This window comes from Chiloscyllium plagiosum, chromosome 25, assembly GCF_004010195.1.
Source record: "Chiloscyllium plagiosum isolate BGI_BamShark_2017 chromosome 25, ASM401019v2, whole genome shotgun sequence".
NCBI lineage: Eukaryota > Metazoa > Chordata > Chondrichthyes > Orectolobiformes > Hemiscylliidae > Chiloscyllium > Chiloscyllium plagiosum.
Window position 1 is genome coordinate 4718887 of NC_057734.1, and position 23237 is coordinate 4742123.

At 38.8% G+C, this 23237-nt stretch overlaps 2 protein-coding genes across 6 annotated transcripts in view; one reads left to right on the plus strand and one right to left on the minus strand.

Moving 5' to 3' along the window:
* The window catches only part of gnb1l (guanine nucleotide binding protein (G protein), beta polypeptide 1-like), a 39795-nt gene that overhangs the window by 15131 nt on the left and 1427 nt on the right, over nucleotides 1-23237 (minus strand). For 2 of the 5 annotated variants that reach the window (XM_043715395.1, XM_043715393.1), the window contains exons 2-3: nucleotides 12746-12878; nucleotides 5215-5340 (exon numbers count right to left, since the gene is read on the minus strand). In XM_043715395.1, the coding sequence (XP_043571330.1) occupies nucleotides 5215-5340; nucleotides 12746-12861 (242 nt within the window). In that variant the 5' untranslated portion in view covers nucleotides 12862-12878. Of the gene's footprint in view, nucleotides 1-5214; nucleotides 5341-12745; nucleotides 12879-22487; nucleotides 22696-23074; nucleotides 23230-23237 lie in introns of those variants that run through there. The other 3 variants (XM_043715394.1, XM_043715391.1, XM_043715396.1) reach the window with 3 other exon arrangements.
* The window catches only part of LOC122562524 (catechol O-methyltransferase-like), a 234766-nt gene that overhangs the window by 4955 nt on the left and 206574 nt on the right, over nucleotides 1-23237 (plus strand). The gene's annotated exons all lie outside the window — the stretch shown is intronic.

The following is a 23237-nucleotide window of genomic DNA, read 5'->3' on the forward strand; positions in this document are numbered from 1 at the left end:
GTGTGGCGTCGATGGTCCGGTATGTTTTCTCTATTTCTGTGTTTTTAATGATTACAAAGGTGTCATCAACATATCTGACCCAGAGTTTGGGTTGAATTTGTGGTAAGACTGTTTGTTCCAATCTTTGCATTACTGCTTCTGCTATGAGTCCAGAGATCGGTGAGCCCATGGGTGATCTGTTGATTAGATGGATAGGGTGGACAGGGAGAGCCTTTTTCCAAGTATGGTGACGGCAAGCACGAAGGGGCATAGCTTTAAATTGAGGGGTGATAGATATAGGACAGATGTCAGAGGCAGTTTATTTACTCGGAGAGTAGTAAGGGTATGGAATGCTTTGCCTGCAATGGTAGTAGATTCGCCAACTTTAAGTGCATTTAAGTCGTCATTGGACAAACATATGGATGTACATGGAATAGTGCAGGTTAGATGGGCTTTAGATTGGTATGACAGGTTGGCGCAACATTGAGGGCCGAAGGGCCTGTACTGTGCTGTGATGTTCTATGTTCTATGTACTGAAGTACAGCGAAATACTTTGTTTATGAACAGTACAGGCAGATCGTAGTAAGCAAGGATGTACAGATCAGAGGTTGTAAATAGACTTAGAGGCATACAGGTTACGTTACACAGGGCATGCACTCGGTAAGATGTTAGCAATAAAGCTTTCTTTGTTTGCAATGATTTTAACATTCAAGCATTTAAGTGATAATGATTTAAATGTTTGAGAATTTTCTTTTAAACAACTCTAACTCATCAAAGTATCCAATGGCTTGGAATAACATTTGTCCCTTCTCTCCAAAACTAATGATTCAAGCTGTGTTGATTCCATGGGTGCCAGTGGTTCTCGAGTGTTCCAAGAAAACATTTTCCATGCGTAAACTTAAACCCCAAGTGTGTATTAATCAAGAGTCACAGTGCAAGTTTTACTCTACAGCCACTTTCAAGGATGCTGTGGACACAAAGCATCAAAGTGGAGTGGCACCAAGACCTACATCTGCAATTCCTTATTCAGTGCAAGCTTCTGATTTCGGTCATGGGTAGTTCTCAAGCATATGCTGAACATTTCTCCAAAGGAAGAGGGACAAATACCATAAGATCCAAAAGCTTTACGTTGGACAGTATGAATAGCACAGAGAACAGTAGTCAATCAGAGGTTGGTCAGTATGCCAAAGCTAAGCAGAGGTGAATAAAGGACTCAGGCAGTTGGAGTATTATTAAGAGCATCAGCAAAATACTTGCTCAATACAACTGAACCTAATCCTACCCCTTAACATGTGTACACCTTCTACAGTACAAATACACACACTTCTGGCAGGAGTTGACAGTGAAATAGAACAGAAATATCATTACATATTTTTCCTGCTTAATCAAGAGACAATAAGTTGAATAACAATGCTTATTCTATAACAGGAGATCAGTTGTCTTAGCATGAGCCACAGAACTACCTGGTTCTATAAAAGACAATCTACAATGGATATCTGAGATATCTTATGTCATTTAGTTTATAATGTAAAGGTAAAACTTTGTTAGATTTAGAGATTTTCACCAAATCTCTATAACAAAGCAACGTAATAAAACATTAAAAGCTTTTATCCCTCACTTACCTAATTTAGCTCTCTTAAATTAATTTCTTTTCTTCTGTTAATCTTTTAAAATTCTAACAGGGATTCAAGCATCACTGACAAGACCAGCATTTGTTTTCTATCACAATCTGCCCTTGAACAGAATGACTAACTTGACCATTCATAATGTTGTTAAGCTTAAAGTGTATTGCTGTGTATTGGAGTCACATGTAGGCAGATCTGATAAGGATGGCAGATTTCCTTCCTTAAAGGACATTGATGAATCAGATGGGTTTTTACAGCAATCATTAATAGTTAGGACAATCACAATCACTATCAAACTACAATTAATTTGAAGCTGTTGAAGTGAGGTTCAAACCCATATTCCCTAAGCATTAGCCTGTGCCTCTGGTTAACCAGCCCAATGAAATGACCTCTATCTCTAAGTGTTGCAAATGGTCCTATGGCAGCTCAGTGAGTTTATCAATTATGCCAGGTAGATCCCAAATTTGATTCCATGCTTTACTGAGTTGGCTTATCTCAGAGCATCAACAGAAACTTAGTCCACCTCAACATGCTCTGAATAATAGTGTTATTTTGAGTGAACCTTAGAGCCATAGGATCTGGTTCCATGCTGGACAGCCCTTCAGTCCAATTCAGCCATGTCGACCAGATATCCTAAATTAATTTAGTCCTGATTTTTGAGAAGATTTGTAACTCAGGTTGAGGTTGAGGTTGTAAGTTTGTTTGCTGAGCTGGAAGGTTTGTTTTCAGACGTTTTGTCACCATACTGCGTAACATCATCAGTGAGCCTCTGGTGAAGTGCTGGTGTTATGTTCCACTTTCTATTTATGTGTCTTGGTTTCTTAAGGTGGGTGATATCATTTCCAGTTCTTTTTCTCAGCAGATGGTAAATGGGATCCAAATCAATGTGTTTAATGATGGAGTTCCATTTAGAATGTCAGGCCTCTAGGAATTCCTGTGCATGTTGTTTAGCTTGTCCGACGATGGATGTATTGTCTTAGTCAAAGTGGTGTCCTTACACGTCTGTTACATAACGATACCAGTGATAGTAGGTCATGTCTTTTGGTGGCTGGTCATTGTTCATGTATCCTGGTGGCTAGTTTTCTGCCTTTTGATTGATGTAGTGTTTGTTACAGTCCTTGCATGGTATTTTGTAAATGACAATCGTTTTGCTGGTTGTTTGTAGAGAGTCATTTAAGTTCATTAGCCGCTGTTTAAGTGTGTTGGTAGGTTTATGGGCTACCATGATGCCAAGGGGTCTGAGTAGCGTAAAAGTCATTTCAGAGCTGTCTTTGGTGTAGAAGGGCCTGTGCCCGAAACGTCGAATCTCCTGTTCCCTGGATGCTGCCTGACCTGCTGTGCTGTTCCAGCAATAAAGTTTCAACTTTGGTGTAAGGTAATGTGGCTAGAGTTTGTGTGTGCATTGTGTCTAATTGCTGGTGTTTGTTGTTGAGAAATTGGTGGACTGTGTTTATTGGATACCCGTTCTTCCTGAAACACCGTATGAGCATGTTTCTCTGGCTGTTTGTAATTCCTGGGTGCTGCAGTGACTTGTGGCTCATTGAAATAATATCCTCATGCAGCTCCATTTGTGAGTGTTGGGATGATTGTTTCTGTAGTTAAGTATTTGGTCTGTGTGTGTTGTTTTTCTGTAGATGCTAGTTTGAAGTTCTCCATTAACTGTTGATCTACTGCGACATCTAGGAATGGGAGTCTTGTCGTTCTCCTCCTTTTCTGTGAATTTTATGCCAGTAAGGATATTGTTGACGGTGTTGTAGGTTTCCTTTAACTTGTTCTGTTTTGTAAACATGAAGGTGTCATCCATGCAGAGGATCCAAAGTTTGGGTTGGATAGTTGGGAGGGCTGTTTGTTCGAGTCTCTGAACTACTGCTTCTGCTAGGGACTCTGATATTGGTGATCCCATAGGTGTTCCATTGATTTATTTATGTGTCTCTGCTTTTGAATATGAAGTTCAATAACATTCAAAAACAAGACCTTCAAACAAATCAATAGAACACCCATGGGATCACCAACCTCAGGGCTCCTAGCAGAAGCAGTAGTGCAGAGACTCAAACAATAGCCCTCCCAACTATCCAACCCAAACTTTGGGTCCACTACTTGGATGACACCTTCATGTTTACAAAACGGAACAAATTGGAGAAAACCTACAATACCATCAACAATATCTTTACTGGCATAACATTCACAAAAGAGGAGAACAACAATAACAACAGACTCCAATTCTTAGGTGTCACAATAGAACAAATAGTTAATGGAGAACGTCAAACCAGCATCTCCAGAAAAACAACACACACAGACCAAATACTTAACTACAGAAACAATCATCCCAACACCCACAAATGGAGCTGCATCAGGACATTATTTCAATGAGCCACAACACACTGCAGCACCCAGGAACTACAAACAGCCGAAGAAAAGTGTATTCAGGAAGAACAGGTACCCAATTAATCTCAACAACAAACCCAAACAAACAGACACAAGGTGCCCAGAAACTCCAGCCACATTACCTTACATCAAAGGCATCTCTGGAATGACTTCCAGACTACTCAGACCCCTTAGCATCATGGTAGCTCACAAACCTACCAACACACTTAAACAGTGGCTAATGAACCTAAAGGACCCTATACAAACAACCAGCAAAATGACTGTCATTTACAAAATACCATGTAAGGACTGTAACAAACCCTACATCGATCAAACAGGCAGAAAACTAGCCACCTGGACAAACAGGCAGAAAACTAGTCACTACGATACAGGAATACCAACCAGCCACCAAATGACATGACCCACTGTCACTAGTACCCTTACATACAGACGAAGAAGGATGCTACTTTGACTGGGACAACACATTCAGAATAGGACAAGCTAAATAGACAACATGCACGGGAATTCCTAGAGGCCTGGCATTATAACTGGAACTCTATCATTAAACACATCGATACGGACCCCATTTATCATCCCCTGAGAAAAGAACCAGAAATGATATCATCCACCATAAAAACCAAGACACACAAATAGAAATTGGGACATAACACCAGCACGTAACTGGAGGCTGACTGATGATTTTACCTAAGTATGGTGATGAAACACCTGAAACCTTCTAGCTCAGTGAGCAAACTTAAAATCTTAATTTGGTCCCATTTATCAGAATTTGGCCCATATCCCTCCAAGTTCTTCCTATTCATGCACCCATCCAGATGCCTTTAAAATACTGTAATTGGACCAGCCTCCACCACTTTCTCTGGCAGCTCATTTTATACATGCACCACTCAGTGTGTGAAAAAGTTGCTCTTAGGTCCCTTTTAAATCTTTCCCCTCTCACCTTAAACCTATGCCCTCTAGCTTTAGACTCCCACACCTCAGGGAAAAGACCTTGGCTATTCGCACTATCCATGCCCCTCATGATTTTATAAACCTCTATAAGGTCACCCCTCAGCCTCCGTCACTCCAGGGAAATAGCCCATCCTATTCAGTCTTGATCAAACTCACTCTGCCTTACAGGATGCATAGCTTCTGGTTCTCAGGAATTTCAACCACCCTATCTAGCTTATTTCTACATTTATACACCTGTTTTCTACTGAGAAGGATCAGTTTCTAGTACAGAAATTACCTGATGAGACCATTCCTCCCTTGCAAAGTATGAATCCATAAAACAGACTGTTTGTTGTGGCTTTCCAACACTTTATCTGCTCTGTGGGTCTTTAAGTTCCAAATATGTATTTGTCCATTGGCTGAGCTGTTTTAAAAAAATGAATAAGTTCAATATAAGGTTATGAATCTCATTATAAAGGCTTATTCATAATTTATTTAATTCTGCAAAAAAAAGCTCAGTAATATTTGGTGACAGCAACTCTGTTCATTTACAGCAAACGTTGACTCTAACATGTACAATAACTGCATACATTGTTAAGGTAAATTTCCAGGAGCCAGTTTGTGCTCTATTCTGATGAATGCTCACCAAAATTCAGCATCGACACTGCATGACAAAGCATAACAGTGACAGGGTAAGCTCACACCCATGATCTCTCATTGGTAAAGCTCCTAATTTCAACTTTGCTGAGGAGAAGTATTGAATTTATGTCAACTATACACCACAAAAGGGCAGAAACAAGATTTAGAAGCTACCTTAGATCAATGACATGACACTTGAGTGTACTTGCAGAGACTTTTGGGTAGAAAGACCAAAGATTTGCATGCAAGAAATCCAAGAAACTGGAAGTATTTTCAAGTGCTTTATTTACCCAGAAGAACAAGGGCAGTAGATGCAAGCTATATATCATCCTGGCTTGGAACTATACTGCCATTCTTTTCTGGATCAAAATTTCTGGAACTCCCTTCCATAAATGCATTGTTACTACCTGTTCCCATGGTCTGCAACAGTTCAAGAATCTAACTCACAACCACTTTTCCAAGGTGCAATTGTGGATGGATAATAAATACCCTAGTCTGTGACATTCATATTCTCTGAAAGAATACAAAAAAAGATTTTGATGCATAATAAAGGGATTGGAAACTATATTTTGCGATTCAGTAGGTAATAGAGTATTAAAACACTACACTTCTGTAATATTTTGTTTCCGCATTCCGACTATTCCAATCATGTGACATTCCCTTTCTTCCCTATCAACCCCTGAGCTCTCTAAGTTATGGGCTTCTTCATTTTATAGTTATCATCAGTATTTTCATTTTAAACAGTCCTGCTGAGCCTCTGTAGTGTGCAACTGATTCCAAAATACTCTCAATCCAATTCAGGAATTTTTAAAACTAAACTGGTCTTCAAGCTTGATCTGAAGGTTAGTCATAGAGTCATAAAGTCACCAGATATAAGGAACAACTTTGTTTTTTTTACAGTACCACATCTCAAGTGATTATCTAATCAAATAGTGGCATTCATAACCATCTGGGGTTTTCATCTCTTTATTTAAAGGATGGACCAACACAAAAAAACTACATTACTTTTTACAGGATGAAGTAAGGAGGTTGTCAATCTGGAAGTAAAGGTCAAAAAGTAATTTATGGGTAATGAAAGTGAATGAATCTCATCAACCTTGATTGCATCTTCATTTGTTCCCCAATCTAAATGCTAAGTGGATTTTTTTTAAAAAGCTATTAAATTACAACACATACTGTAAAATGACTATGAATACCAGTCCTCCATTAGGAAACAACTTTGCACTTGTAGAAAAAGTCACATAAGGAGGCAGCCATGTTTTCACAGTCTGCTTAAAGAGAACAACTAGAAGCTGTTTGCAGTTAGAAACACCAAAACTGTCAATTAAAACAGTCTGGAAATCAGACTTAGAAGCAAGCTGTGAGACATGAAGCAGACACAGTACATAGCCTGTCTAGTTAAGTTCACTTAAGAATTAACTTCATGGAAATTCAGCTGCAAGAATCTGCACAGCCTACTGAGAATCCTTTGTTTTATAAGACCCTCACTTTGACTTTAGATAGTAAAAATCAATTCAAGAAAACCAGGCCTGCCACATGGCAGACCATAAGTCATAACAAGACTCAGATAATTACATTCTGTAAAAATGCATTATCTTTGTCTATTCTTTGTATGTGAGAGAATGTCACATTTAAATTCTGGGAAAGTGTGTGAGAATATGTGACTTCTTAAAAAAAACTTGCACAGGCCTACTGTTAAATATGCAAATTGGGATCTACATTCAAAAGATAAGATCCACTTCTTACATACAAAACATGATGGTCATGGGCAGTAATGGGAACAAATACATTCTGTCCTGACAAACACAAGTCATTTTAACAAAAACATCAAAAGAAACATTTTAAAAACAAAATTATTTTTGACATCAAGTTACAAAAGGAGTTTATTTAGATAAGTATTCCAAAGATACCAAGGTGTGTGCATCTGAAACCTTGCAGGACTGCTTGTCACCCAAGACACAAGTATGCTTTATCAACTATTTCTTCTAAATCAGTACTCATAAAACAGAATGTTAAAACAAACAATTTAAAACTGGCAAGTAGAATAACATACGGTCAAACCCAAACAAAATGATTTTTAAAAATTCTGTGCACTGTTAAGAGTTCAAAGTTTGTGAGAAGATTTGTAGCTCGGGTGCTCAGCCGATACTCAGCATGAGCAAAACTAATGTAGTGTACAAAATCCAATGCAAGGACTGCACAAAACACTTTATAGGACAAACAGGAAGACAGCTAACGATCCGCATCCATGAACATCAACTAGCCACGAAACGCCACCACCAGCTATCCTTAGTAGCCACACACGCAGACGACAAGCAACATGAATTCGACTGGGACAACACTACCATTATAGGGCAAGCCAAACAAAGAACAACCAGGGAATTCCTAGAAGCATGGCACTCATCCACAAACTCCATCAACAAACACATCGACCTGGACCCAATATACCAACCACTACAGCGGACAGCTGAAACTGACAACCGGAAGTGGCAGGGACAGGCCACTATAAATGCCGGAGGAAACACCACAGAAGTGGTTCACAGGAGGCTCCCAAGCACTGAGGATGTCACCTAGACAGGGGACAAAACGTTTGCAACAAAAATTTCCAGCTCGGCGAACAGAACCACAACAACTGTTAGAGTTCCAAATATCCCTGCAGAAACTGTAATAACTAACAAATGTAGCTATTGCTAAACATCTTAAAAATGTAAAAAAGTTGGAAATTTGGAACAAAAAAAAATTTTCAGATTCAAATTTTTTAAAAATTCAGCAAATGTTGAAGTCAAGAACAAATCTGACCACATCTTTCCCTTTCGACTAATAGATGATAAGCAATTTGGAAAAATTCCAAATGACCTGTTTTCTAGTTTCAAAATATAACCTTGTAAATAATGGTGTGAAGCAACACTGGAAATCACCTGAGACCTAGCGTGCTCAAACCCAATAGTTGTTGAAGAGCTCCATTAGTCCAAGTTTACATCAATCTCAATACCCTGTCAAAATACCAGACAGTAGCAATTATAAATTTAGTTTGTTTAGTAGCAATTATTTTTAGTTATCGCTTTGGAGCCAAAAGATCACAAGGAATTATTCTTTGGGGCACTTGCACAAAAGGTCAATTACAATAAAGTGAAATTATGCAGTAATTTGCAATCAGCTCAACCCTCAAAACAATTTGATGATTGCTTTGTCCTAGCATGCATTGAGGCAAAACATGTAATTTGATGTTAAGTTCATGACTGCATCTACAGGAGTTGGAGGCTCAGTAAAATCGCATTTGGATTTTTCTTTATTGATCATTTTGGGTTTGGCATTCAGACCCATTTTGGATGTTCAAATCAGTTCTAGTCACGAGCTGGAATGAAATTTGTTTTCAATTCCAACTTGCCTTTATTATATCTAAACACTTGAAAGAAGAAAATGCATACAACAGCCAGTACTGGTTCAGAAGAACGTGAGAAATAAAGAGTAGATAAGCCCCTACAGGCTATTCAATGTAATTACAGCTGATTCTCAGCCTCAAACCACTTTCCTGTGGCTTTCCATATCCTCGAATTCCCAAGAGATACCAAAAGCCTGTTTATATCATGGCCTTAAATATATTCAATGTTGGAGCATTTACAAACCTCTAATGTGGATAATTCTAATGACTCACAACCCTGAGTGAAGAAATATTTCCCCTTAGTCTGAAGTGATTGGTTCTGTACCCCAAGACTCTGCAGGTGGAAATAATTTCTCAGTGGCTACCTTGTCAAGTCACTTTGGGATCCTGTATGTTTCTGGAACACTTTTCTAAGTTTCAGAGTATAGGCCCAATCTACTCAGTCTCAAAAAGTAGAACAACCCTCTCACAACAAGAACCAATCTAGTAAATATTCGCTATACTGCCTTCAATGCAAAACACAGCAATTATTCATTAAGCATTCCAGACAAAAATCTCAAGGAAACAATACAGGTGATGGTGTAACTTCCCATTTCTTGATAAAAAGTGATATTTCATAATATATATCTCTCACTCAACTTTAGGAGTGTGATTACTGTATGCATGGGTTTTTCCCCTATCTTTTTAATGTGGTAAACTTCCAGATCAGCCAAACCTCCTTGTGGAGCTTCTCTTTGTTCTAACAAAGACTATATTAGTATAAGAACCAGGACTATTGATATAACATAATGTAAATGTAATTGTTTAGATCTTACTGTACCTTTCTGACAGTCACTGGATTATGTCTTAAAGCCTCTTCCAATAAAAACAATGATAGGAGTGAGAACTCTAATTCCATCCCTTGAACCTGTTATGTCACTTATTAGATTGTGGCTAATTTCCTTCCATTTACCTAGCTTGGATTACAGAACAAATAACTAATCAATGCAAAGTACTTACTACTATAATAAAATTAAACTTGCACAAGCCTTACAAGTTAATATTTGATTTTAATTGGGAAGATCTACTAGAAAGACAGTTGCATCTAATTTTTCTGCAAAAGTTAATTCCTTCAGTGCTTTTCTGTGCTTTCAATATTCTCCACTGAGCAGTTATTACAACTTATGGTGCCTACTGTTTATGACAGGTTTTGTTCCCAGAATTTTCTTTTGACAGTATATTATACAATAATTAAGGCCTCTTTGAAGTATTAATGCTTCTCATGAAGCTATCATCTGCCCTCCTTCAATTAAACATGCTAGTCATCCAAACTCATTTTCACCTAGAGTTGAAGTGACCAGAATGCAAAAAATGCTACACAGTCCAGCATGTGTGCAATGGACTGAATGGCCTCCTTTTGTGCAGTAGATCTATATTCACAGATTCGAAGACATTGCCAGTATTTGTTCATTTACTTACAATGGGCCGGGAGTTGGAAGAACAGAACACTGACAACCTAGCCAAAATTACTGACAGGAACATATCTATCTTGACCAATTATCTAGATAAGGCTAAGAAGCACTGTAAGCAGCATCTCTGTCGGGCACTGATCAAATGAGATTCCAATATTTCCAGGGATCCTTGAAATGACCATAGCCAAGCTTCAGATTCCTAGATGTCATGCGAATAAGCCTAAGTGTACTTTTAAATCCATAGTGTCAGCAGATCCTCAAAAGGCACACAATTAAATACCTGCATTTTAGCATCTCACCACATATGGTTTCTTTGATATCATCCACTTCCCAAGGATCCAGGCCACTTGAACAGCTCATGACAAATCATAATGCACAAACATTGAAAAATGATATTATACAGTCAATGGGAAGGGAGTGTCAAGCTCAACATCTTCCAGATATCTTGGAATTTAAAATGGAAAACTTTAATGACATTCCAAAGTTTGTTTCAAAGAAATTGCAAGCTGGACAGGCTTGGAATTTCCTCCTTTACTCTTGACTCAGGATAGTTCTCACTATGGCAGTAGGATTGACATTTCGAAAACAAATTATCTAAAGTGAACAATTAGACCACATTTGCTATTAGTATTGCCGGCCTCTAGATACACTTCAGCCCAACGTTAAACCATAGGCAGTCGTACCTTCTTTGCGTGAAACTTCTGGAGCTCCCTACCTAACATTACTATGGGAGCAACCTTCACTATATGAACTGCAGCTATTTAAGAAGCAGACCCATCACCAAGTTCTCAAGGACAACAATAATGCCCAAGAAATTCTGGCCTCATTCCATGATCAAGTAAATGGATGATTTAAAAATGGCTAAATGCTGCCAGATAAAGAAGGCCTCGTGTCTATGTACACAAACAGTTCTTTTAATGGCCTTGGCTGTACTGAAGCTTACTAATTTGACATTCAGTTGGAGGTGACCCAGCAAATATATAAAAACATATTTATTCTGTGATATAAACAGGGACAGCAGCATCAATGAGAGCTGCTGCAGTATCACTAATTGGAGGACAGTCTTGAGGAGCTACTAGACTACTCTGGTTCCTATGCTCCTGCAAACACCACAGCTAATACAAGAACTGTAATCTTTTTAATCAAAAGGTTTGGAGCTTACAGCACTTACTGACAACTTTCTGCCTTATTAAACAGCAGCATTAAGAATTAAAATACTGACCAGGAGAGGGCAGGCCAATCATCAAGGACATGTCAGTGGCCAGTAAGTACATGTCTTATTTGCAACACTACTGTCAAATAGACTGAAAAGCCCGCACCATGTTTTTCCTTCATAGTGAACTGATGTTGTACTTGAAAATGGTACCTCTTTCTTCCTTCCTACCAAATAATATCCTTTTAGAAAATTATTTACACACTGGCATACCCAACATCTGTTTGCCACTATATTCTGCATATATTCATGTAAAAGTCTAATGTATGAGACTAATCTTTACTGGCCGGAGTCACGAGATTGACTTTTACACCAGTGATGTTTTTGAGAGGTACCAAATGAAATCTAAAATAGACTGTCACAATGGAATAAAGCACAAACCAACAATAAAGAATTCATATTAAGCTATCTAACATTTGTTTAATTATGAAAGATTATAAACAATGGACAACACAATCATATTAAACATGTAGCATCTATTCACTTATTTACTGGAACTTCTTTACAGTAATACTTACGTAGTTACAACAAAATCTAATCAGTAACATCCCCAGGATTATATTTTTGATCGTGATCCCTTAAAAATTAGATTGAATATTACATGGAAAAATATTATATGAAAAAATTATTATTGTCAAGACCACAGTGTTGACTTTTACGTAAGTATACACAGTACATTGTAAATTTTAAAATGATCAAGAATGCTACAAAAAAAAAGCTGTTGCCTAATGGCATTGTTGCAATGGAATGTTCTGGAAATATCATAATAAAGAGTTGTTGTATGTTTGTTCAAAGATCTTCCTGCATATGGCAGCACACCACAGAGTTCCAGCACAGTTCAAGAATCGTTTCATTTTTAATACAATGGAAAATAGACCATTGTATTAGTTACACATGCAAGTGCTGCTTTCATATTAAACAGGAAAGTTGCCATAGTCCCACGACAATAGGGCTACTCTCTCACTAGAGAGAGATCATGGTGCCGGTTTGACTGGAGGATCACCACACCTCAGGTGAGGGGTAAGGTTGAGAAGGAGAGTCCATCATAGTAACTTCAGCCAGTGTGGGAATTTAAATCACACTCTTGGCTTCACTCTGCATTACAAACCAGACTACTCTGTACAGCACAATAACTGTTTCTCACCCTGAGAAGAGGATTGGATTCCAGTCCTCCTGATCACTGCAGCAGAAATGCAGAGTATTTATTGAGGCTCCAGTCCCGCGAAGCACAAACTTTGGATCAGGGGGTGGTATGGCCATAGAGTTATCACAGAAATCTGCAGAGAGAACATGCAATGAGCAATGAAACAATGGTTTTAAAATGGATCCAGTATTTCTTAATACAAAAGAATTAGCTATGTCAATTCCTGCACAAGAGCACATTCTTGAATCTTTGTGGATTTAATGAAATAGCATGCAATCCACATGGGACCACAAGAGAACAGCAGAAATGCATTCAATCAGCTGGCATCTGGGAATTATTCACTTTCTGATTCCCTACAGACTGCACCCCATCTACAAGGCATAAGTCTGGAATATAATAGAATACTCTCCATTTCCATTGACTTATACAGCTCAAAACATAAGAAACTCAACATCATCCAGGACAAAGCACCAACTTCAACTTTTACTCCCTTCATCACTGGTGCTCAGAAGGACAAAGGCAGCAGATGCATGGGAGTACAAAATGCTGCAAGTTCCCCTCCAAGACACACACTATTCTGACTTGGAAATATATCACTTTTTCTTCACTGATACTGAGTGAAAATACTGGAATGTGGCCCTAACAGCACTGTATGTGGCCCAACATCCAAAGGACTGCAGCAGTTCACAAAGGCAGCTCATTAGCACCTTTTCCAGGACAATTGGGGAACAGCAGATAACACTGGTCTAACAATGTCCATATCCCATGAACAGAGCAGATTCTGTTGGGATAACATACATTTAATTATCTGTTACATCACCCTCTAGTCCTGTGCACATGGGCAATTTTTCATTTTGTGAACTTCTGAATTTCACCATGAAATTAAGGAGAATTGCCAAAAGAAGGCAAGACTCTTTCCTTTCGTGGTTGCATTGGAGGAGGAATGTATTCTCATATTGGTTCAAGATGCACAGAATGGGATACATCCTATCCTTGAAAGCTACACTTCTCATTTTTCCATATTAAATTTTATCAAATACACATTTTACCTGTAAACACTCTCCAAAAGTAATCTGCACTCATGTTTCACCAGTGACCATGTCTCAGATTTTTGGTTATTTTGCTAGTTTTGAGACTATATTCCATCACACACATTTAAGAATTTAAGTGGCACATGTTCTCAGATTTCCATTGGATACATTTGTAGATCATATGACTAATATGATGTGTTATGTGCAATCTATCAAAAATCAAACATTACATTATAGCCCAAACAGTACCTTTAAATAAATCTCACTGGGGAAAAATGGTAAGATATGTCATTTTTACCTGAAAAATGGTCACCGTAAACAAAAGTGATAACTGCAGACACAGCCAATAATGCAAATTGGGAATGTTTAAAGTAAAACACAAAGTGTATATCTCAGAAGGGAAGAATGAACAACAGCACGGTGGGTGGTACGGTGGCACAGTGGTTAGCACTGCTGCCTCACAGCGCCTGAGACCCGGGTTCAATTCCCGCCTCAGGCGACTGACTGTGTGGAGTTTGCGTGGGTTTCCTCCGGGTGCTCCGGTTTCCTCCCACAGTCCAAAGATGTGCAGGTCAGGTGAATTGGCCATGCTAAATTGCCCGTAGTGTTAGGTATGGGGTAAATGTAGGGGTATGGGTGGGTTTCGCTTTGGCGGGTCGGTGTGGACTTGTTGGGCCGAAGGGCCTGTTTCCACACTGTAATGTAATCTAATCTAATCTAAGCAATTTAAAATACCTACAAGACATCAGTGGCCTAACAATGGCATAAAATTCTCCGTTATCCAAAGAAGTGCAACTTGTTATAGGAAAGATGTTGTTAAACATATAAGGGTTCAGAAACATTTACAAGGATGTTACCAGGGTTGGGGGGTTTGAGCTATAGAGAGAGGCTGGAGAGGCTGCAGCTACTTTCCCTGGAGCATCACTGGCTGAGGGGTGACCTTATAGAAATTTATAAAATCATGAGGGGAATGGATTGTGTGAACAGTCAAAGTCTTTTCTCCAGGAGAGGGAAGTCCAAAACTAGAGAGCATAGGTTTAAGGTGAGAGGGGAAAGACTTAAAAGGGTTCTAAGGGGCAACATTTGCATGCTGAGGGTGATGCATGTATGGAATGAACTGCCACAGGAAGTGGTGGAGGCTGGTGCAATTGCAACATTTAAAAGGCATTTGGATAGGTACATAATAGGAAGGGTTTGGAGGGATATGGGCCAAATGCTGGGAAATGGGACTATATGACTCTATGACTCTTATTAACTTAGGATATCTGGTGGGCATTGATGAGATGACCCAAAAGGTCTGTTTCGGTGGTGGACATTTTTATGACTCTGACTTTACAGGAATATACTCCCTCAGCTCTAGGTAAATCTTTATCCAAACTCCCACTTCCCTATAATGCTGAGCAAATCATAGAATCATACTGAAGAGGCCTTTTGGCCCGTGAAGTCTGCATCGACAATTCTAAATCTATACTTGTCCCACTTTATAGCCCTTAGCCCATAACCTTCAACGTTATGACATTCCGAGTGCTCATCCAAGTGCTTTTTAAAGTTTGTGAAGTTTCCAACCTCAACCACCCTCCCAGTCATAGCATTCCAGATTCCCACTACTCACTGGGTGAAATCCCCTCCAAACCTTCTGTTTTTCACCTTAAAATGACACCTCCTTGTTATTGATCCTTTAGCTAAGGGAAACAACTGCTATCTATTCATCCTGTCCATGCCCCTCATAATTCTACACACCTCAATCAGGTCTCCTTTCAGTCTTCTATGTTCTAACGAAAACAACCCAACCTTATCCAGCCCCCTTTCACAGCTAATATGCTTCAAATATTTGGCAGCTGGCCTCCTCAGCCATTACTTACTTCAATCAAGCTGTTCAGGCATGTTCTGACACACCTGCATGGTGGGTATCACTTAAATCTGATCTCCTGGCCCACAGGTAGGGATACTACCACTGTGCCTCAAGACCCCATCCTCCTCAACCCATGCTCTGGCCCCATCTGTATAATTTGATGTCAATGGGTGACTTTTATTCCCTTTTGCTACTTGCTCACTGGTCTGGTATTCAGTTGTGATATCTCCTGATTTTACCAATGACATTTCTGCCAATCAGGTGCACGTGTGGCACATGTTTAGCAACATTACTGCCAGACTGGGGCAACACACATCTATGCACCTATTCACAGTATGCTGTTTGACTATTAATTCAGTTTTGTTTCAAACAAATAACTTGCCGCAGAACAGTACACGATAGCGTCCAGGCCTAACTCCATGCTGTACGAACAGGGAATTTGTAGGGGGAAATTGAGAGACTGGCCTATCCAAGTTTATTCACATTCTCCAGTCTTGAAGATCAGCAAAGCTACGACTGAGTGAAATTTTATTTCTCTTAATTCCATGTTCTTTGCATCTGATATGATTAGTAAAAGGACTCAGAAATTATTTTCCTCTTAATTCAGAGTTTGGCCATTTTGACAGCAAAATAAGCAACAAGTTCCAACTAGTGGCATTGTTTGTGAGTATTCGAGATGCAACTGCATCTACACACACACACACACACACACACACACACACACATACACACAGATAGATTATGGCGGCCTTTAGTGACTGCAGTGTCCTATTGCCTGTGTTAAGAACACTGATGACTTAGCACATCAAGTCAAACGTGCATGCCACTTGAAAGCCTATCTTCTGGATGGGTTATTTAAACTCTTCAGGCCAAGGGTGTAAAACTGCATATAAACATTTGTTTACTTCTAAACAAGGCATCTCGTGATATTTTTCAAACCTTCATGTGAGTTCACTTCTGTGGGTAATGTCAGCAATGTCTAGAAGAACTGGATATCCTGTCCTGATTAGAAAACTGCTTGGTTAAGGTGCCCTAGCTTAATTGTGCATTGCTAATCTGTCAGCCACACAGATTTGTCAGCCCAGCCTCCCTAATTAAGGCCAGCGCCATGGAATGCTTCCTAAGTAAATGTTGAGCGATTAAGATAGCTGTTCTCACAGCCATTCACTCTTAAATGTTAGGAAGTATATCTTGGGCTAGTTTACTTCTCCTTTGAGGAGAGTTTTTGTTAAAAGGCTTTTACTTATCAACATTTGTCTAACACAAAAAATACTATTTTAGTGTTACACAAAGCAATTAATTTCATTTGCTGACATGGTTAAAGAGTCAGTGCCATAAAAATGATTCATGTTATATTATTAGAAGCTAGGGACTTTTAATATACATTGCACCTATATTTACATATAAAATTGAAACTTATCGCATTGTTTGACATTCAAATGTTTGAACTTTGTATACTGTGCTAGTACAGGACACAGACTGTATACAGAAATTGGACTGCAATATATTGTCTTAATTTGAAAATAAAAACATTAACTTTTTATCTCAGTGGTGAAGACTGAAGTCAGTTAGAACACAGTGCCAGTATTTTTTGTAACTTCTATTGAGGGCCTACAGGTTGCAAAAAGGCAAGGAAAGCGGATTCTTAAAAAAACAAATGAAAACAACAAAGTCCACTATATTCACATAAGACAATAAGTAGCTTCAGACTAAATGAGTAATCAGTTGAGCACAGGTTCTTATTCATTGCATTTCCTAGGCTGAAATCAGATCACCTCAGTACTTTAAACTTTAAGACAGTGATAACTTAAAATGGGGGAGGGGTGAGATGGGGAAGAGAAGAGGAAGAAGAATTAATTTAGTTGGAATGAATAAAAGAGATTTTCTTTTTCAATATTCTCATCCCAATCCTATATATTATGGGATCCCATTCCTCTTTGAAGAAGTAACCAAGAGTCAGACTTGTAGTCAGCAGAAGCAGATAACACAGGAACTGTAATCTGACTCTAAGCCTCGGATAAAGAAAGTTTGTTTCTTTGTGACCATATGATGGCTTGTCCATCAACACATTCTCACTAATTAGGCCTAATTATCAGCCAAAGCTCGTTTCCCCTTTATGTTATTAAATCAGAAATAATCACATGCTCAGGCTTCTGTCAGCACCTGAGAGACTGGAGACCCCAATTCAATTGAAACCACTATCAAGCCCAGTCTTTGGAAGAGCTTGCTTGGCAATTTTTCCAGGCTTCAAAGATCCAGGTCCCATAGCCGCATGCCAGCGATGCGTTCTTGGGAGTGGATGCAACCCTATGACTGACAGTGACTTCTGTGACCCCTGCATTATTTCACAAATTACCACTCTAGAAGGATACTGATTAGCTATTGTACGTTAAAATTGAGTAAATGGCACACCAAACCTTTAAAACACATTCATAACAAAACATGGCACAAGGACAGAGCAAAAGAAAACGGATCACTGTCAGGAGAATGGACTCTGTGCAAGTCCCACGTTTTGATAAAGGTAGGATAGATGGATTAGAATCAAAAAGCTACAATTGTGTTATGCACAAGCACTTATAGAGGAATCTGCAATCTGCTGATTTACATGAAGTTTGAAAACAGAGATTCAGGTGAAATTTGATGAAGTTTTTGAAGTTAACACAAACATTTTGCCAATTATACTTCCCATTCATATAGTTTTTGTCAAGAAATGATGTGATTTTCAAATACTGCCACTTTTATTTTAATTACCCAATTGCTAATGGCTAATTTACAGGAAGCTTCATTACTCTAATCTATAAACTTTGACAACCAGTAGTGACTGAGACAATAGTACACAAGTTACAAAACCCATAGGAAGTAACGAACACACTTGAAACCTGAAAAATCGCTAACCTCAGATTGGATTATCTCCCAGTAATCAATTAACCATCATCACAGTCAAAACCTCTAGCGAACAGGTCACAATCATTAATCCCTCACCACATACTCTGAGACCACAAGCTGTAAACCAGTGGTAGCATTGAATTGAGAGCATAAATTGGCCAAAAACAAAAGAATGTAAAACACACTTGTGTACTCAACCTGGAAGGCAGACCTGAAAACATATCCATTCCACCAATGTTTAGTAATGCTCAAATTACTTGTCAATCTCATTAGAATACGGTCACACTTGCTCACAAAGCAACTGTATTTCAGATAAACCAGGTCCAAGGGAAGCATAAAATTCACAACTATATTCCTTGAAAATACAAGTTTCAACTCAGTCAACAGTTTTTCATGCACAGCAAAAATATCATTTAGACACTGAAATAACATTGTTATCAGACAAAGTGATATCAAGTAGAATTAGACTCAGATCTGATTTCTAGGTACCTCACTAGTTAGAAGAGAAAAAAAACACCAGCAGTGGAATTCTCTAAACTGCTTCTGTGTGCCTCCTGTCTATAGTTCGAGTGGTGCGATCAGAAATCCTGCATTAGCTAGCTCACATGCATCTGGCTGAATCATGGGGAATGGACAAAGGGAAGAGTAAAAGTTTCTCCCCAAATTAAATAAAATAAATTCCTTCAAAAAGTTTTCCAAAATCCCTTCTCAGATGTCTTATAATGGTGCACTGCAAATTGTAGTAACTTGCCATGTGTGTTACATAGGTTCCTGAAGAAGGGCTTATGCCCGAAACGTCGATTCTCCTGTTCCCTGGATGCTGCCTGACCTGCTGCGCTTTTCCAGCAACACATTTCCAGCATGTGTGTTACATAGTCAAGCATCCACAAAATCTTTTTTTACAGAAAGGTAATACCTCATGTAAAAGGCAATATGGTGTCAAAAAAAAGCAATGCAACTTCTTCCTCCATCTATCATTAGAAATTTTTTGTGAACCAAGTTGAGGTCAAAGCATTTCAAACCAAGCACAGCAATAGCCTGTCATACACACGGGGGCCTTAAAGAGTGAAACTACAGTTACAGTTCTATCAGCCCATTCACATTAAATACAGCTTCACCTGTTGAAAAATGAAATTTTAAAAATAAACTGACATATTGGTATTGCAATATCGGTAAATTTACTGTTGACAACATGAAATTAAAGTGCGTCACTGTAGTAAAGAAAAAGTCTCACTGTCTAATGCCCAAAGGCAACAAAATGCAACTTAGATCTGCATTTCACCTGCAGTCTCTGGTACCACAAGCAGCTGAGTTGAAGAACTGCACAGTTAGTTCAAAGACAAAATGCCACAAGGTCCTCAAAGATTAATGGGATTGTTACAGGTCAGTTGAACACCAAACATATTTTCAGGTGTCCAATGTAGGGAACACTTTCAAAGTGAAGATTGAACATCCTGTGAACTGGGGATGGCTTTTTACAATCATATCTTTCTCACAAATGACATACTGCAATTGACAGAGATCAAGAGTTTACTTATCATGCTGACTTCTGAGTGATAGACAAACTCTTTCAAATTGTTTATGCCAGGACAAAATGACAAGTTCGTTTTATAATCAATAAAATTAAAAGAAGTTAAATGCAGCATTGTTCAAATAACTTCAAATAAGTTCCAATAAAGCTGTTCAAGGTCTTCTCAGCTCAGATCAGCATGAGGACAAGCTTATACGTGAAATAAAATAATGATAGAATTTTCTATTATTTCTAGCTCACAACTGTTAAGTCAAGTAAATAGTCTCTAAAAGCTCTTTGACATGGGATCATAATTATATTCTCTCTTTAACTTAATGTTCAAATATTGAAATGTAGCCCTTTACAATATACCAGTCAAATATTAGCTTTATTTAATAACGTGAGAGTTAACTTTGTGCTGATAGTAGTCTACCTACCTAACAAATGCTTGCACTTCAAAAGTAATTTATGAGGATGTGATAGTTAAACACAAATATCATAGCATTACAGCTTCATAACTATGCTCTTGATTCAAATCAGGCAACAATTACTACATAAAATACACTGCTCCTTTAAGTAAAACATCTCCATTAACTCAGTTATTCATACCTAAATAATACCTAAAAGGTTAGTTATGCTTATATGTGATATTCAATTATGATGTGGAAAAACGTGCATCTTTAAAATTCCAAGAAAAAAATAAAGGCTTCAGTTAGCTATCTATACCAACTGGTACAGACATTCAACAGTAAAATGCAACTTTATCAAGTTCATGCAATTCATTAATCAGATGTGGGCTGGGCCCTCATCCTTAATTGCTGTTGGGAAGGTGGTGATGAGCTGCCTTCTTGATCTGCTCAGTCCATGCATTGTATGTAGAATCACAATGCAGTTAAGGAGTGAGTTTCAGGATTGCGAACCAGCAACACTGAAAAACTGTGACATTTACCCAAGTAAAAGTGATGGATGGCTTGGAGGGTGAATTACAGGCACCTGGTCATATTATCATTATACAACTATTCCAGAAACTCAGCTAAAGTTCTGGGAACCTTGGTTCAAATCCCGCCATAGCAGATGGTGGAGTTTGAATTCAATAAAGAATCTCGAATTAAAGGTCTAACGATGACCATGAAACCATTGCCAATTGTCAGAAAAACCTATCTGGTTCACTACTGTCCTTTAGGGATGGAAATCCGTCATCCTTATTTGGTCTGGCCTACACAGTGACACCATAGTCCCACAGCGACGTTGCAAAAGCTTAAACACATATACCAACAGGTTCAAGAGTAGCTTCTTCCCCACTGTTATTAGACTTCAGAATGGACCTCTCAATCTAATGTTGATCTTGCTTCTTTGCAGCTGTAGCTTTGTATTCCTTGCTCTGTTCAATCATTGCATGAACTTTGCATGTTATGGTCTGCCTGTAGTAGACAAAGTTTTTCACTGTACCTAGGTACATGTGACAATAATAAATCAAATCAAAATGTTAAAATAACTCTGTGCTAAATTGATAAATTGTTCAGGAGATCACTTCAGCACTTTTGTAAACATGTCTTACATGACAGCAGTTAAATTCAACAGTTGCAGCATCCAGGTAGTGGCATGACAGTACATTGCTAAAAGCTCACTGATCATCAGCTACAGTAAGATTTGATTCCTGGGTCACACTGTCACTTTTGCATCAATGGACACCCAAAAACACCCCACAGTGGCATAGAATTATCTGTGTAACTGTAGTCTTGATTTCACAGAGCAAGGTGAAAAGCTATACTTTACCATAGATACTCTGTGAATCACAGTCAAGAGTGAAATTTGGAGAAACAACAAATGGTAGCAGAAGTTTGGAATGCTGTTGTGTAAAGGATAACTCATGAAAATATCAAATGTCATTTTAAATCTGTAGTTTACTGATATTTTTTGATTAATGTCAGATATATGGTTTTAAATAGTAATCCGGCCATACTCTTACTGAAAGGCGGACAGATTTGAGGGACTAAATGACTATACATATTTGTAATTAGGATCTGCAACCAAAGTTACTTGATTCAAATATAATTTGTTTAGTATTTATAAAGTTAGGGAGCCATTTCAGTCATCATTTGCACATTGTGGAGATCAATTAAATGAAGGTATCGTGCCCACACCTCAGGAAGACCTTCACTGTACGGTGAGGAGCTCCTGTTGACATCCCTAGAACACTCCAGTAGAGAAAAGCTACCTTACCCCAAAACCACCCTACTCAGTGAAGGAACTCCCCATACCTCCCCCGATGAAGGCACGTGTGCCAAGGACCTTCTTCACCATCCTGTCTGCCTGTGCCACTTTCAAAGAACTATGTACCCGTACTTCTAGGTCTCTGTGTTTGACAACACTACCCAGGGCCCTACCATTAATTGTGTAAGTCCTGCCCTGATTTGTCTTATTGAAATGCAACATCTCACATTTATTTGAATTAAACTCCACCTGACATTGCTCGATCCACTTGATCAAGTTGACTCAGAGATAACCTTCTTCGTTGTCTACTATAACAGCAGTTTTGGAGTAATCTACAAACTTATTAACGATTTTTATCCAAATTGTTTATATAAATAACGAACAACAGTGGACCCAACAGCCATCCTTGTGGCAGACTGATGGTCACAGCCCTCCAGTCTAAAAAACCCTCTACCACCACCATCTTACTCCTACCATCAGGACAATTTTGTATCCAATTGGCTAAGCTCCTTGGATGCTGCCTGAACTGCTGTGCTCTTCCAGCACCACTAAACCAGAATCTGGTTTCCAGCATCTGCAGTCATTGTTTTAACCTTACTAACTAGTCTACCATGAAGTCCTTTGTCAAACGCCTTGTTAAAGTCCATGCAGACAACATTTACTGTACTACCCTCATCTGACTTCTTTATCGCCTCTTCAAAAAGTTAATCAGATTTGAGAGACACGATTTCTCATGCACAAAGCCATGCTGACTATCCCTAATCGGCCTTTGCTGTTCCAAATGCACGTAGATCCTGGCTTTCAGACTGCCCTCTAAGAACTTATCCACCCCTTACGTTAGGCTCAATGGTCTTTGGTTCCTGGTTTTTGCTTGCAGCCTTTCTTAAATAATGGCACAAAATTAACAGACCTCCAGTCTTCACTTCTCGCTCCTCCAGCATCACCCCATACCCGGACGCCCCGCTCCTCCAGCACCACCCCATCCCCAGCCGCCCCGCT